The sequence below is a fragment of the Eulemur rufifrons genome, chromosome 8, assembly GCF_041146395.1.
Source record: "Eulemur rufifrons isolate Redbay chromosome 8, OSU_ERuf_1, whole genome shotgun sequence".
Classification (NCBI taxonomy): domain Eukaryota; kingdom Metazoa; phylum Chordata; class Mammalia; order Primates; family Lemuridae; genus Eulemur; species Eulemur rufifrons.
The window spans coordinates 117000590-117016079 of NC_090990.1; the positions used below are offsets into that span (position 1 = coordinate 117000590).

Below are 15490 nucleotides of genomic sequence, written 5' to 3' on the forward strand. Positions count from 1 at the left end.
TTGTTCCTCAGGAAATATGGAAATAGCATTACTGAAGCCGAGAAAGGAATCTACAGGAAACTCTAAAGCTCTCCAGGAGAAAACCCCAGCGCCCCAGAGGTAATCTTACCATCTTCACAGCTAGTTGCTTGCTCTCAGAAACACAGCAAAATTAAACTGGTGGGGAAGAGAGAGTTTAACGTGACGGTGGTAGGCTCTCCTTCAGATGGCACACAGAATTTTATTTGGCTATAAACAATAATCTCGATAAAGAAAAAGAACTAGTTTACTGTCGCAGACTATGTATAAGCATGTTTCACAATTTGCATAGCTAATTTCATGAACTGTTTAATGTTCCATAACATGTCTGACATCTACATGTTTCCCCTCTTCCTCAATGTATTGGGGATGTTTGGTAGTGGAGGAAGGCCACATTTTGATGGTGGAAGGATCATAGTGCGCCATCCGTGTCCTCAGACATCATGTTTGTAAATTCTCCAGTTGACAACACAGTGAGGTATTAAAAAAAATGAACTTCTATTTTTTCCTAGGACTCTAATCCAAAGAAATGGATTAATTCAGGGCTCAAAAGGTCTCCTAAGGTGCAGTGTTGTGGATTGGAAAGAGTCTTGGGTAGGAGTCAATAAATCTAGAATTTTTCTTTTCTAATCTGTTGGTATAATATGAGCATAGCCTTTGGCATCAGATAGGCATTCCTGGCTGTGTTACATGGGGCAAGTTACATGGCCACTCTGAGCCTCAGATTCACCACTTGTAAAATGGAAGTGTGGACACATGGGAACATCTTCCTACAATTCCAAGCAAAAAGCTCTGCCTGACTTTTCCAGGAAGTGGAGTGGCTAGTTGGACAGCTCTCCAATGACAGCCCAGGAAGACTTCAATTGATACCCACACCCTTGAGGTGACTGCTACAATGTGGGGATTCACAGTTCACATGTTTTAAGTTTCATCATATGATCTTTTGGAGAACTTGTCAATCTTTATTTAAGCTAGGAATTTCCTGACCCAACAGAGATAACTAGCAAAGGCAGAGATATCAGCTCACACTTAAAAAGTGGCTTGGCATTCTAAATTCACCTGGGGAAAGGTTAATACCTGAAAAAGTTAATTTGTTCAAGGTGGGCAATTGTTGTCAATAAAGATTAGTAAACATCTCAGATATTTTTTTGTTTTTTTGAGTGGGAGATTCTTTCCCCCTCCTCCATTGGAATATTTGATTTGTTCTTCAGGTTTAAAGAGGCAGCTATGTCCTAATGTTCATTCAACTTTAGGATAACCACATGGCTTCATGAATGTGAAATGCTAGTTACACAAATATGAAATGGTTCTGTGACAAGGATACTGGGTACGTGATATAACAGTCCCAAAGGCATTTCACCTGAGACCTTAGCTTTCCTTCTAGAACATCAGCAAACAGCTCAAAATTAATGTAGCACACCATGCAATTTGCCATGTCGCTACACTAGCCTGATAATTTTTTTCCTCATTATATAAAACCTAATTAGTTAAAGGGCAATTTAAATGAAACTTTTATTTGGGGGATTTAGAAGTATTAAAGCAAAGGGAAAAAAAACCCAAACAAACATTGCAGCTCTCTAGATAGCATGAACATGATTATTAATAACCCTTGGGTGGGAAAATGATTAACCTTGTTATTTTCCTCACGATCCAGGTTTCTACAATAAATTGGTACTGCACAAAAATATTTGGATGCTGTATGGAAAACAACTTGTACACGGTCTCCAACTGGCATCAAATGTTTTAAAGTATGAAAACATCTCTGGGCTTTCTCAACAGGCTGATGGATCCCTGCAGGTAGCATTTCCCTTGTTTAACAGTCCTGCCAATTAAATCAAATTAGAGATGAATTTTTACCTCTGTGATGAAGGAAATGCTTATTATAAGAGAAAACAAGAAAATGGGATATTTCCCTTGAGTGAAATGTGGTGTTTTTTTTTTGTTTTTTTTTTTTTTGAGACAGAGTCTCACTCTGTTGCCCAGGCTAGAGTGCCGTGGCGTCAGCCTAGCTCACAGCAACCTCAAACTCCTGGGCTCAAGCGATCCTCCTGCCTCAGCCTCCCGAGTAGCTAGGACTACAGGCATGCGCCACCATGCCCGGCTAATTTTTTCCATATAGATTTTTAGTTGTCCAGCTGATTTCTTTGTATTTTTAGTAGAGACGAGGTCTTGCTCTTGCTCAGCCTGGTCTCGAACTCCTGAGCTCAAACGATCCGCCCGCCTCGGCCTCCCAGAGTACTAGGATTACAGGCGTGAGCCACCACGCCCGGTCTGAAATGTGGTTTTAAATTGAGTAAGTTGGGGATCAGGGAAAGGGACAGCCAAACAGCTTCGTCAATATTCTGTTTTATATATTAATAGCATCATGCCAGTCATTTGAAAGTAATTTAAGAAAATAATCTATAGTCAGGTTCACAAAATGTTTACATCTCTCTTTTCTTTTGTTGGTATGCTAAGAAATATTTCTGTTTATTTAAAAACTCCAAGTCATTTGAAATGATCTATCTTGATGTGATCTTTCATTCTGTGGTTGGTCTACCTTTAACCTCTAACCCATCTGTCATCGGCTTTTTGTAAGAGTGATCATCATCCACACAAATCTATTTGCACATTAGGCCAATTCTTGATGGTCTAATTATGCTCTTTATGACATACTTAAATAGTAAAATTTGTGAAATAATTTGCTTTCCAGGACCAAAGGTCAGATCATATATGTTAGAAGGTAATGATCAGTTTATCACTTTAACAAAAATACCCACACCAAGCCAACTATTAATTTGGATTATCAGCATCAACAAATGTATACTGTATAAAATCGTGACTGTTTACTTATAAGGGCATAATACATTTTATAAAAAATGAAATCTGAATGAATTACTACCACATCTGATAAAGTCAAGTCATAGATCATAAGGCTCAAATGGCTACAGATTTATTTATTTTGGGATTCATTAATTGCTGACAATATCATCAATATTTTTTCAGCCATGGCCAAAGCACATCAAAATGACTGAGTTTTAAATCAAGTGCCCTTGGGATGATTGGAAAACCTATTTCTTAATAGATAGACAACAGCAGGTACAAATGACCTTAATGGAAAATTTGTTTCAAAAACATTTTTAGCAGATGATCGGAAAGGATGACCGCTCTGTCCATGCATTTAAACCTTAATACAGGCGCTGACATTTTGAGAACTCTACTGAAATCTATTAGGGCTCCAAAGCCTTTAATCACTGTGTATATAGCATGTGTATGTAAACTTATGGTTACATACATCAATAACTTACATTGATAGTATATATCATTTATTTTCCTTGAGATATGCATTGATGATCAGAATCTCATGGGTGTTACATGTGTTATAATGGTATCTTCCTATATAGTCATCGTGGAATTATATTCAGTGTTTCCTTCTTTGGGGTAAAGGGAAAAGCCCTGGCAAACACCCATACTTAGTTAAAAATCCAAGCAGCCTCCTCTTCTCTGGCTTGCACCTTGAAAACCCCATTCCCATGCCCTCTAGAACAGGCAGTGAGTCATCTACTTGTGAATTCTTGCCCTTTGGAGAGGAAAGGAATCCACCGGTGCACACAGCAAGCAAGTCCACAAAGAAGGAGCTTAGGAATGCCATTAAAGCAGCCTAGGAGATACAATCATGTTTGATGGTTTTATTGTAAATCTCTTTACCTTAAAAGCCAGGCAACAGGCCAACTAGTCACATGATGTTGGGTGACCCTCCCCTGGAAGCTCTTACATCCTGCTTGTTGGAAATCTGAGAAAACACCCTTTAAACTCCAAGCAGAACAGCCAGAGGCATACTAAAGGTAGCTTATGGACTATCATTTTTAGTCGGAGGGTTTTTGTTAGGTGTTAGGAGTTAAATTTTCCTAGGTTCCTGACAATAAAGGTTAACGCATTTTCCAAAGGCACAACAAAGCATCCTTTCAGGTCACCACTGATTTCAAAATAAAACAGAGCAAAACCAGACTGGAATTTCCCGATTTGGTGTGTAAAAGGTCAACATCTGCTGATGCTCAGAGATGGGGGATGTGGTGGAGGCGGCCAAATGGGATGTCGAGTGAGCAGGACAGTCAGAGGGTCCATGCAACACACAACTGACACTCCGAACAGAAAGACACCCCAACGCCAAAGAACTACTTTTCCATCCATCCATTTCTGAAACTTTCGACAGGCCAGACCACTACAGCAGCCTCCATAATTTGTCTCCGCTTGCTTCTGTTTGGTTCCCTGTTGTTCTAAAATGCATGTGCAAATGCAATTGTCAAGGCCTGAAAGGAGCACATTGTGGGGTATATGTACAGTTAGGCAAGTGCGAAGGGGGATACTAAAGCAGAAAAATTAGACCATTAGAGGTGAAGGTTCTCGTTTGCAAGTTCGTAGCACTGATGCTGTTTCAACAAGATCACAAAGGGGATGTGTAGCATTAGGCTGGTATCTAAATGGATGTGAACACTGTTTCTATTTACAAAGTGGCCAATTTTCATGGCATTTACCACATCCAGTTCTTAACAAATCAGTGTCCAGGCCTACTCACAAGCTTTAAGTAAACTGGTTTGATTTATCAATTGGAAGACCTGACTGTGCATTTATAAGAAGTGGGAAGTTGTTTTATCCAAATTATCAGAGTATGGCTTTTTAGATGGATGTTGGGTGTCGCAATTCTTCAACTGCTGTTTATACTGCGATCACCCTGCCTGGCACAGCACCTATAACACGGGCCTGTGCAGGGTGACACCACAGTGAAAATTCTTCTCTTCACTTACAGTGCATAATCTTGGCTTCCTCGGTACTTTGTTTCCAATCAGTTATTCAGCTTTTGTTCCAAGGTTTTAGCCATCAGAGATAAAGCGTACAATAGATAAAAATATGTAAAATTCTGCTCTGGAAAGTTATTAGACATTGTCTGACAAGCATTTCAGGTTAGGTGTTAGGGTATCATTGTTCTATATGTAAACAGGGAGCTACAGACTGGCTCTCCCATGATAGCAGGGAGAATGTTCTTTGCAGTGAGCCTGGAGAAGTAGTCCACAGAGGCTTGAAGAGGGATTTCTCTTTAATTGCTCAGATTTCTAGCAGGATTTTCTAGCACTCTGAATCCTAAATTCTGCATGTATTTTTTATACCTCTTCTCTATCAAACTTAAACCTAAGTGGTCCCGGAGACATGGATCGTTGTAATTTAGGAGGGAGCAATGGATGTACTGATTATCGTTTTCCTTCATTCCTCCAGAAAGCCCAGTGCTCACAAACCTGCCTCTTTCAGGCCTTCACAAAGTCCAGAGTTTAATACATTAACGAAATTCCTTTTCCCTGGTTTCATGGCCTTTGTCTTGAATTCTGATGACAATGCCCCAGGCATTCATTCTCTGCTTTTCTAAAATTATGTTGGAAATCCACATCCAGTCCTAGAGACAGAGAGTTCAATTTGTTTGTTGGTTACTAAGTATGAGTCAGTAGGACTATTTATATTTTTGCCAAAAGAAGTTATGGTTGTCTAAGTAATTGCACCTCTGTACAGGTGGCCTTCATTGGTCAAAAGTAGTCAGGACAGTAGTGGCCCTGCCACGTCCACAGAAGACTTACGCATCAATAACTACTTTATCTGTGCTCTCAGCACAGCTGGGCAGAAAACCAACACAAAAAATGCAATCCGCAAAGCAAGTCCCCTATTACATCAGAAATGGACACTGGGAAAATAGATCTGAGGAGCTGAACAACAAAGCAAAGCTAGGCTAGACTTGGTTTGGTGATTTTTTACTTACTACCAATACTGGAAATACTGGGGATACCTGGAGAAAAAGAAAACAATAAAGACAAGCCGTTAGCTATTTATTAGTACATGACATCTTTAACATAATATAAAGATATTAGTAACTTCACATTTGATAACATTCAGAACATTAGGAAATTGGCATAGAAATATATATATATATGTGTGTGTGTGTATTGATTTCAATAGCTGGTTCAAGGAAACCTTGAGACATCAAACATTTCATGCTTGCATATAAGGTTAATGAACATTTGCATGTGGTTCAAAACAGATATTGAGCTAGGCTTATGTTCTGTGCACAGAGTACCAAATACACACTTTGTGGACCTGTGCAAGTATATCCACATGTTGCAATAGATCTTTTTAAACGTGTTGAGATGCTTGTGTTAGCTGTTGAAGATCATTTGACACCTTATTTGATTAATCTCACATAACCATCATTTCTATTCCTCTTTTACTTGTCAGATATGTGGATTCAACTCTGTAATAGAAACTTAATTGGGCAGAATAATTCAAGAATACATTAGGTGGTTCATATTGATCATGGACTTCATCGATTTTTCAGCTTTCCCTTTAATTCACAAGTGGTGCTAAGGTAGTGGAGCCATTTCAGAATGTGGCTGGACTTAGCGTAAATGTGCGCATGAATTTAGTCTGTATCCAGATTAAAACTCCAGGCTAAGCAATATAGAGTTGTGGCCAAGAGCAGGGGCTCAGGAGTGTGGCTGTCTGAGTCTGAAGCTTGACTTCGACTCCTAAGAGTGACCTTGGGGCAAGTTACTTACACCCTCAGTGGCTCAGTTTCCTACCTCTTAGGGTTGTTGTGAGGATTTTATAAACTGATAGATTTAAAGCACCCGGAGCAATGCTTGACAGGTAGTATGTGCTATATTCGTCTCTGCTATGATTAGTATTATTGTTGTAGCTGGTTCAAAAAGCATCACTGTAATAGATACTGCTAATTAAAAGCCAGAGATTTACACCCTTGCCCCTAAATCCAGGTAGCAGTGTGGGTGAGAGTCTGAGATGGGAATCAAATAGACCTGAGTGAGAGTCTTGCTTTGCTACTGACTAGTTGGGTGATTGCAGGCAAGTCCCCTAGCGGCTTTGTGCCTGTTTCCTCATCTAAAAGGGGGCTAATAATATCTACTGCATAGGGCTGTCATGGGGATTGAATGAGATAATCCATAAAAATGTCTGACACATGGTGTGTAGCCGATAAGTGATAGCCGTTAATGAATTGTTCAGACTTGTTCTCCACATCATTGAGGTGTAGTAACAGGTGGTAACTGTAAGAATCATTAAGCTTCTATTTTAGTATTTACCTTTGAACAACTGCCTGCTGCTTATTTTAACTAGTCATTGGACCTTGCTCAGAGATTTCTTGCTTTGTATTCTTTAAAACCAAGAGCTATTTTCCTATTTTTTAGTGGGGAGAGGAGAATGAAGAAATAAGGCTTACTATGATTTTTTTTAAAACCCTGCATAGAATGAAATTTTATTTTCAGGTATTAGATATATTAAAAATCTTTCGATTTTAAATGCTCAGAGTTTATAGTGCTTCAGCTTAACTACTGATCACTCATCAACTCAGACTAGAAATCTAAATTTCTAGTTCCGTGTTTTAACTCCATCCTATGAACTGAATTTCAAGCTGAATGCAATTTCTGCAAAGGACTGCTGAATTCCTGACCCAACGCTCCAGCAGACTGTCTTTGCCACAGCATGACAGTGACTTGGTACTGAATCTTTATTTTTTCCCTTTGCAAATCCCCCGTTGAGTGAGATACGATGGCAGCATCATAATTTTAGTATCAATTGCAGAAGCTCCAAATTTCCCCATGATTGAAAATCCTGCTCCATTGCAAGGAACCGCTTGCCTGTTGCAATCCATCAAAGGGAATGGAAGTTAGGATGGCAGGAAGAGACTTTTCATGTGTTTTCAAACTTACAGGGAGTTAGAGGGCCATGCATAATGCAAGGTGAAGTTCTCTGGGTGTTTGGCCAGACACAATGGAGAGCAAACCTGCAAGACTGTTTGATGCAGTAGTTGAATACTTTGGAAAGATGGAGAAATTTTTCCTTTCCTTTGGGGATACCAGTGCAGGGGAACAATGTTCATTCCAAGAATACAAACCTCACCAAACAAGGCTATTATGAGATTCTATTTTCCTCATGAAGATGTTTTCTATTACCTAACCTTGGATGCTTAAAATTCAGGCTTTTCCTCATCTCGTGGCTTACAATTTTTTGAAGTGCTGCCAGATGAATCACTTTCTATTCCACTGCTGTAAAATGGGAATTGCTTAGAAAAGATTTTTAAACTGCTCATTTGAATAAATATTTTTGACTTTGAAAATATCTGAACACCAAAGGATGTCCATTAGTATATTTTCAAATGTTATTTTTTTCTTAATGTTTCTCATTTTAACGTCCAAATACCTTGTTTTTGGTTCTCTACAGATAACTAAAGAATTTAGTAAATCCATCACATTCATTAAAAAGGCTACAGGTAAGCCATGAGAAATCCTTCAAATACTCAAGGAAATAAGACAGGAAGACCTAGAAATGAATGGCAAGAATTCATTTCGCGAGAGGCGGGGTGACTTTGGGGTCTGTACAGAATGAATTAATGAATGCAATTCTATTTCACAACAGCCACTGTGCCCATAAGCCATGGGAATGAGAGTCAGATTGTGCTCAGAAAATTTCTAGGCAATGTTGGCAGTTTTTTAAACATTCTCTGTGAGGTGACAACTATTATGTAAAGAATATTTTTACCTTTAAAACTGAGCTCACAAGTTATTTCTTCCCTTCCTTCTCCATATCCCTGTGGGAGTTAGCTCCTCTCTCCTTTGTACAGGCCTCCATGATCAATTTATCAACTTAGTTTTTAATTGTTTGTGTGTCTGCGTGGCAAGTCAGAGGGGACAAGCTCCATGTCTTGGTCCTTTCTATATCTCTTGTCTGCATAGGACAATGCCTGATAATGGCAGAATTGCTCAATGTATATTTGAACAGAAATATATTATTTCCATAATGGTTTCTATCATTGTGAAAATACCACTTGTGGTTAAAGTATGATTTTGTCTCCTATAAAACATTCCACTGAGACATTTCTTAGAGTTCAGGATTTATGAATATTAATTGTTAATACTAACATTAAATATTGTCTTTGAACACGTCCTCCATTCTGATAATAAGAGTTATACAACATACAAATTTCTCTCACTGCTTTGCCTTCCATGAAACTCTGAGCCTCAGAGCTCAGCTTGATGCTCAACTGGGGAAACTGTTTAGCATTTAATGTTTGGCCTATTTTCTTTCCATTCCTTTTCTCAGATCTTCCTTTTAAATTTCTATTTTGATACTCTTGTTTGTATTTGTCTTTTTTCCTATCCTGCCCAGGGGCAAATACAGATTTTGTGGGATGTAAAGTATACACAAATCTGAGAGCTCTCTTTAAGAGAAAAAATATAACATTAAAATATAAAATCAGAAAATAAATTGAATTTTTTTTTTTTTTAATTTAGAAGGAGTTCAGTAAGGGAACCTGATGTTTAAACTTCATTAGCTTAAATCCACCTCTGGAACAACTTCAAAATACTTGGGAAAGATAAACAGATGACAGGTAGATAAAGAAGAAGGAAGGGAAGGAAGGAAGATACTAGATAAGCTAATTCAGGAAGAGTGATAAAAAATTGAGAGCTAAAAGGAATTTAAGAAATCATCTTCTTCAACCATTTCATTTTACAGAGGAGGCATAAAGAGATGCACATGACTTGCCTTTTATAGTCAACATTGGAGACTGTGATTCCTAGTCCTGTCTGAGACATTGCTAAACTTGCACTGAGGAAATGAAGCACAGGTGTGCATGAGCTTTAATAGAAGTTTCTGCAATGCACAGTATATGTTTATAATAGCAATGCTGCTTCTAGAATAGAAATGTCGCTTCAGCCAGAGACATACATACATGTTGAGTAAACCAGAGGGCCATTATGCCCCCATGTGCCAACAAAATGAGAAGGTATTAGCCTTGTAGGTACTTGCAGTTATTCTTTCCTCAACCCGCCTTTCCTGTCCCCCCATTTATTTTAATGTTTGTTCTAAGGGTATTCTGCTGCAATTAGAAAGAAGAGAACCTAGTAGAATTATATAAGGTAATGATGTGATATTTTCTTTTGCTTTTTTAAAAAATTTTACTACCCTCCCACACCACATAAATAGCTAAAGGGTACATAGTTAAGCTTAAGGAAGTCAAGGTGATGGAGATCTCAAAAATAAATACCCTGATCTTCAGAAGCAGATTAACGCAATGCTAAAAGCCATAATGCCTTTTGAGAATCAATGGAAGATTCAGCAACTTTTCATCAGGAAGGAAGCAGAAGGGATAAGGATTTGGCGTGCTTCAAAATTACCACTGTTGTGATAGATGCCATCAAGTAGGCGACTAGATCTCATAGCCAGACTGAAGCCATTGGGAGCTCTAACTCCAAAAGAACCTCTTTTAGCTGAAGAGGTAGGTAACGAGCAAGAAAACATTCTGCAGATTCATTTGCATTCCAGAGGAATTACTTCCACTGTCCTTCCAGCCTCAGCCCCTGGTTGAAACTGCAGTTGATGGGAGGTGCTTGCTGTGAGTTGTCTCCGAGGGACTTGAAAGTGAGGGAAGTAAGATTGCCTTCACAAGAGTATGCTGCGAAATCATCGTATAAATGACCCAAGCAGAGATAGCTAAAGTCATTTTAGAGCAGTAGCAGGGCTTGGGGCTTGAGTGTATGTGACAGACTTGACAGAGGTGACATTAACCTGACTTCCTGTGTTAACATAACTGAGGAATGGAAGAACCGGCTAATCAAAATGTGGAAGCCTCGCAAATGGTGCATCCTGAAACGTATGGTGGCAGTACTGTCCTAGCACTGTCTCAGGATAGAGAGTGGTAACCTGTAAGCTTCCACACGTTCAGTGTCCTGTTGGCATGAGGGAGGCTAACCCTGTGTGGGATGGACATGGCAGGGTGTTTCAGCCTGATGTTATTAACATCAAGTCATTTAAACTTCCTGATCCCATGCTCACCAAGCAACCTTCTGATTAGCATCTGGCTCTGCACGTAGACTTAATTACAGGAAAGAGAATACGCTGGTCATAAGGACTTGAATAATCTGGACACCGTAGCTGTTACTTCATATTGTGGATGAATAAACAGGCATTTGGCCACAATGTATCTCCCCATATCGCTGCCGTCTCCAAGGGGAGAATTTGCTGATCGTGTGCTGGATCTCAGTGAAAATGTCATGACCACAGCAACTAAGTTCATTGTGGCTTACAGGGTGCCTGGCACTGTCTAAATGCCCGTGTGTTTTAATTCATTTAATTTTATGACAACCCTATGAAGTCAATAATCAGGGTGATTTTACAGATGGGGGAAACTCAAACACATAGAGGCTGAGTAACTTGCCCAAATTGTCTCAGTCAGTTGGGAAGGGAATTTGACCCAAAAGGTCCAGGTTCCAGAGTTTGGGCCCATAACCACCACTCTATACTGTCTCTTAATTTACTGCAGGCCCAGATCTCTTATCTCCAGTTCTCAAATAAAAAAAAAAAATTGTGAAAACTGAAAGTTTTTTTCAAAATATACCTGCGGTATAACCTATTGTGCTCTGAACTACTTATGTGGAAAAACTGGAATGGAACTGATATGAGTTTATTATTTATAGTCCTCTCCCATCCCAGTTGGTGAGAATAATAATATATTTGCTGCAGAAATATTAAAATGTTTGATTAAATGGTGCTGCCTAATATTCTGCTGTGGGTATTGTTGTAATATGATATATGTGCACTGTATTGCCTTTCTAAAATCCTAAAAATGTTGAATTCCAAATTATATCTGTTCCCGTGTGCTTCAGATGAGGGACTGCAAACTGGTGGTTGTACATAAGTAACTTGGTATTCTGGTTATATGCTGGGCCTACAGGCTTGGTCATACATATATGGGCAAGAACTTCTCTTACTGGGCTGACAGAATTAGGGTTCTAAGCCTGAAAGGCTGGTGGTAAGAGCTTGACAGTGGTCAAGCCACCCAGGCAGTGAATGCACCGTAGGGAGGCCTGTGAAAACCAGCCAGCCAATGTGCCATCTCTAGATGGTTGGATGGGCCATTTGCATCAGTGAGTCTTTTTCCTGTTGGATTTCCTCCAAGATCTCAGATGGTCTCTCACTGTAGGAGACCGAAGGCTCTTGTGTTAGAGCTGATGACCTGTGAAGACCACATATTCCAGGAGACAAAAGAGGATCTGTGGGAGGCCAGTATTTCCACATGCACATTACAAGGGTATTAGGTTTATTTATCCATTCTCTAATATAACTAATTCTACAAACATATATGAAGACCAGGAATAAAACATGGTCCCATACTTAGATTGCTAATGTTTTAGTTGCTGTAGTCAGACAGACCTGACTTTAATCTTGCTCTGTTATGCATTCCTTGTGAGACCTTGGGACAACTTACTTAATCTTTCTCGGCTTGCATTTCCTTATCTGTAAAATGGGGATAGTAATGGCACACACCCCACTGGGATGTTGTGAGGATTTAAGCCAATAAAGCACTACATGAAGTGTAAAAACCAATGGTAAACTTAATAAATGGTAGCTATCATTATTATCATAACTTTGTTAAAGATAGTCAACTAGTTGTAAGTCTACATACATTATCAAGATTCTAGACAGAGAGAAGAGTAATTGATTTTGCATAAAAGAGTCTAGGTAGGCTTCACTGAGGAGTTGGCATTGAAGAGCAGGCTTGAAAAATGAGCAGAATTTCAATAGAGAGTGAAGACAAAGGTGCTTTGGGAAAAAGAAGTGAATTTAGTATCTGGTATGTTGGTATGTTAACCTTGAGATCTTTGCAGACAGCTGAAAAAAATTGTCTAGATTCGTTAAAAAGATTGAAGCCAGAATTGGTTGATTACTACTAATAAAACTAAGACACAAAACCACACGAATAGATTGGAATGTCAAGGAAAAAACTTGGGGAACAGGTAGGGGTGGAGAACATGAAGATTTATTAGTAAATAAAGAAGGGGAATCTTTGAAGGCAGAGAAATAACAAGCAGAGATCTAGGAGAGGGCAAGTATAGAGAAGACTGACTTGTTCAAACAGGGGTCAAAATGGAGCCTAAATCCCAATGGAGAACAGAGAAAGTCACTCAAATTTAACCTGAGAAGCAACATAGTGCAACATGCATTCCTTGAGTCATGATACACCTGAATTCAAATCCTCCCTCTCACTCTTCCTAGCTGTGTAAACCTTAAACAAGATGCTTTTCTTCTGTAATCATAAGATCCCATGTATATAAAATAAAAACAGTAGGATCTACCTTATAAGACTGTTGTGAGTTTAGAATGAACTAATATATGTAAAGCACTTAGGAAATCGTCTAGATAATGACACACACATGTGTGCACCAGGGAAAAACATAAATTGGTCAATGCAAATTTAATACCAGAGAAAATAATAGAACAATCATCAAATTACTTTCCGTCACTCACAGGAGCCCTAGATATTGTGTAACAATTCAAGTTGGATTTCTGAACAAACAAATAATGTCAAGGTCAGACGAATTTAATTTTCTTTCTTTGAAGAATATTAGACCATGTAGGTGAGAGAAAAGTAAAAGATTGAATGCAGCTGAACTAGCTGGGTTTTCTGTCTGTCTCCATGATTTTCCTACCACTAGGCTGCAGGAAATTGTTTAGATGAGCATGTCCTCAAAAGAGGACAAGTTTTGTAAAAATCTATTGAGTGGTTATTATTACTAAGTGTTTAGTTATTAAGTGTTTCATGAAACAAATAAGTTTGGGAAACATTGGGTAAAATAGATTACTGTAGGATTTCTCAAAGGTTTTCTATAATACAATGTGTGTATCTAAGAATCAGTATAGTGTACAGCATTTTCCAAACTTATTTGGACATGGAATTCTTTCAAGGCCAGTAGAACAGAATTTGAGAAGCAGACGTGTAGATACTATATTATCTTTGCTGGAGCTATGGTTCCTACAGAGTGGTTACTAAGTTTTTAGTATCTATATGTAGAAAAATATTATGTGTTATTCCACAAGGATCAGAGTTTAAGGAATCTTACTTAATACTTTTACTAATGAAATGGACAGTGGGGAATCAAGAGAACCATGATTAAGCATAAAGTTGGACAGAGGTGCTATTACTTGGAAGACAGAAAGGAAATTCAAAGGGCATTCAATTAACAGGGAGAAGAAAGATGTCTTTTCTACAAAACATAAGCTTTGTAAAAAGATAAGAAAAAGATATTGATACATGTGCATTGGCTTTAAAAGACCAAGAAAACACACCGGGTCTTGAATAAAAGCATGTGAATAAAAACATTATCACAAAAGTTCTGTCTTCTGCCTCTACCAAGTGTATTGTAGCGAAAAGCACAGGGAAAGGTGGTGTGTCTCACAGACTGGGGTGGTTATATTGTAGAGTGTTGGCCTTCTGTACTCTTCTTTCTTGGCTGTACACGTTTCACACAAAAGTGGCCTTGAGTTACTCTGCAATGCAGGACCTCCAAAGCCTAACGACCTCCAGCAAGGTCCCATCTAGGTTATCCCTGCACGATGGATTGCCTTCAGAGGGGGATCTTATAATTCCCTGCCATAATGAAGGCCTCCTTGTTCTCTTGCTAAAAGTTGTGGGGATGGACAGAAACTGACCATCCGATTCAAAAAGTATCCTGGCAGCTTGAGATTCTGCTAAATCTAGAGATTATCTAATAATACGAGTGGCATTTCTAGGCCACTGAAGGGTCAATGTTGAAGGACCAGAGGTTGTAGCTCCTCCTATTTTACTTCTTAGGTTTATGTATTTTTGTATTAGGATATGATATATCTTAAATATCCCTGACTTAGATAACTGACTCTTAATGTACTAACTAGAGTCCTGTGAGTGCCTGTGTGCACGTGCATGCTCTCCTGTGCCTAAGAAAAAGCCAATATAAAATAAACATTACAAAAGAGCTTAAAGTCCTGTGCTCGGCCCGAGGGCTTCCAGGGGAGGCAACCAGGTAAGAGACATGAAAACATTGTCACGTGAAAAATAAAGTTGACGATGGTTAACCTGGAGAAGAAATGAAACTGGGGTCAATATAGTTCTTCTACTACTTAAAAAGAAAAATATGGTTAGAAATCAAGAGACACTCAATATTGATGTTAATAAGTAACTTTTATGCTAAATAAAACAGTCCAACAATGGATAAGACTGTCTTATAAAAATCCTAAAAAATAAAATTATTTTTGAACACTTATTTGGTGACAGGTGTTATGCCAAACACATTACGCGAATTAGCACAGTCAATCCTCTCCAAATCCCTATGAGGCAGGAACTGTTGTTCGCACATTACAGATGGGAAGGAAGCGGTGTTGGAAAGGTTAGCTTACTTCCTCAAGGTCACACGGCTAGTGAATGGAGGAACTGGGATTTGATCCTGCAACCTGTGCCCGGAACTACTACATTGCTTACTTCCCTCTTTAGATGTTTTAAATCACAGTCTGATGTGTCAGAGATTTAGTTGAAGGGGTTCTTTCCATTGCAAGGATGGACCACCGCAGATAACTTCTAAAATCTTTCTTATAATATCTGCCACATTGAAACACTGGATTGAACCCC

At 38.8% G+C, this 15490-nt stretch overlaps 1 protein-coding gene across 11 annotated transcripts in view; it reads right to left on the reverse strand.

Moving 5' to 3' along the window:
- The window catches only part of NTNG1 (netrin G1), a 320172-nt gene that overhangs the window by 67654 nt on the left and 237028 nt on the right, over nucleotides 1-15490 (reverse strand). For all 11 annotated transcript variants that reach the window (XM_069479083.1, XM_069479075.1, XM_069479076.1 and 8 more), the window contains exon 5: nucleotides 5801-5827. In XM_069479083.1, coding sequence (XP_069335184.1) covers nucleotides 5801-5827 — 27 coding nt within the window. The remainder of the gene's footprint in view (nucleotides 1-5800; nucleotides 5828-15490) is intronic.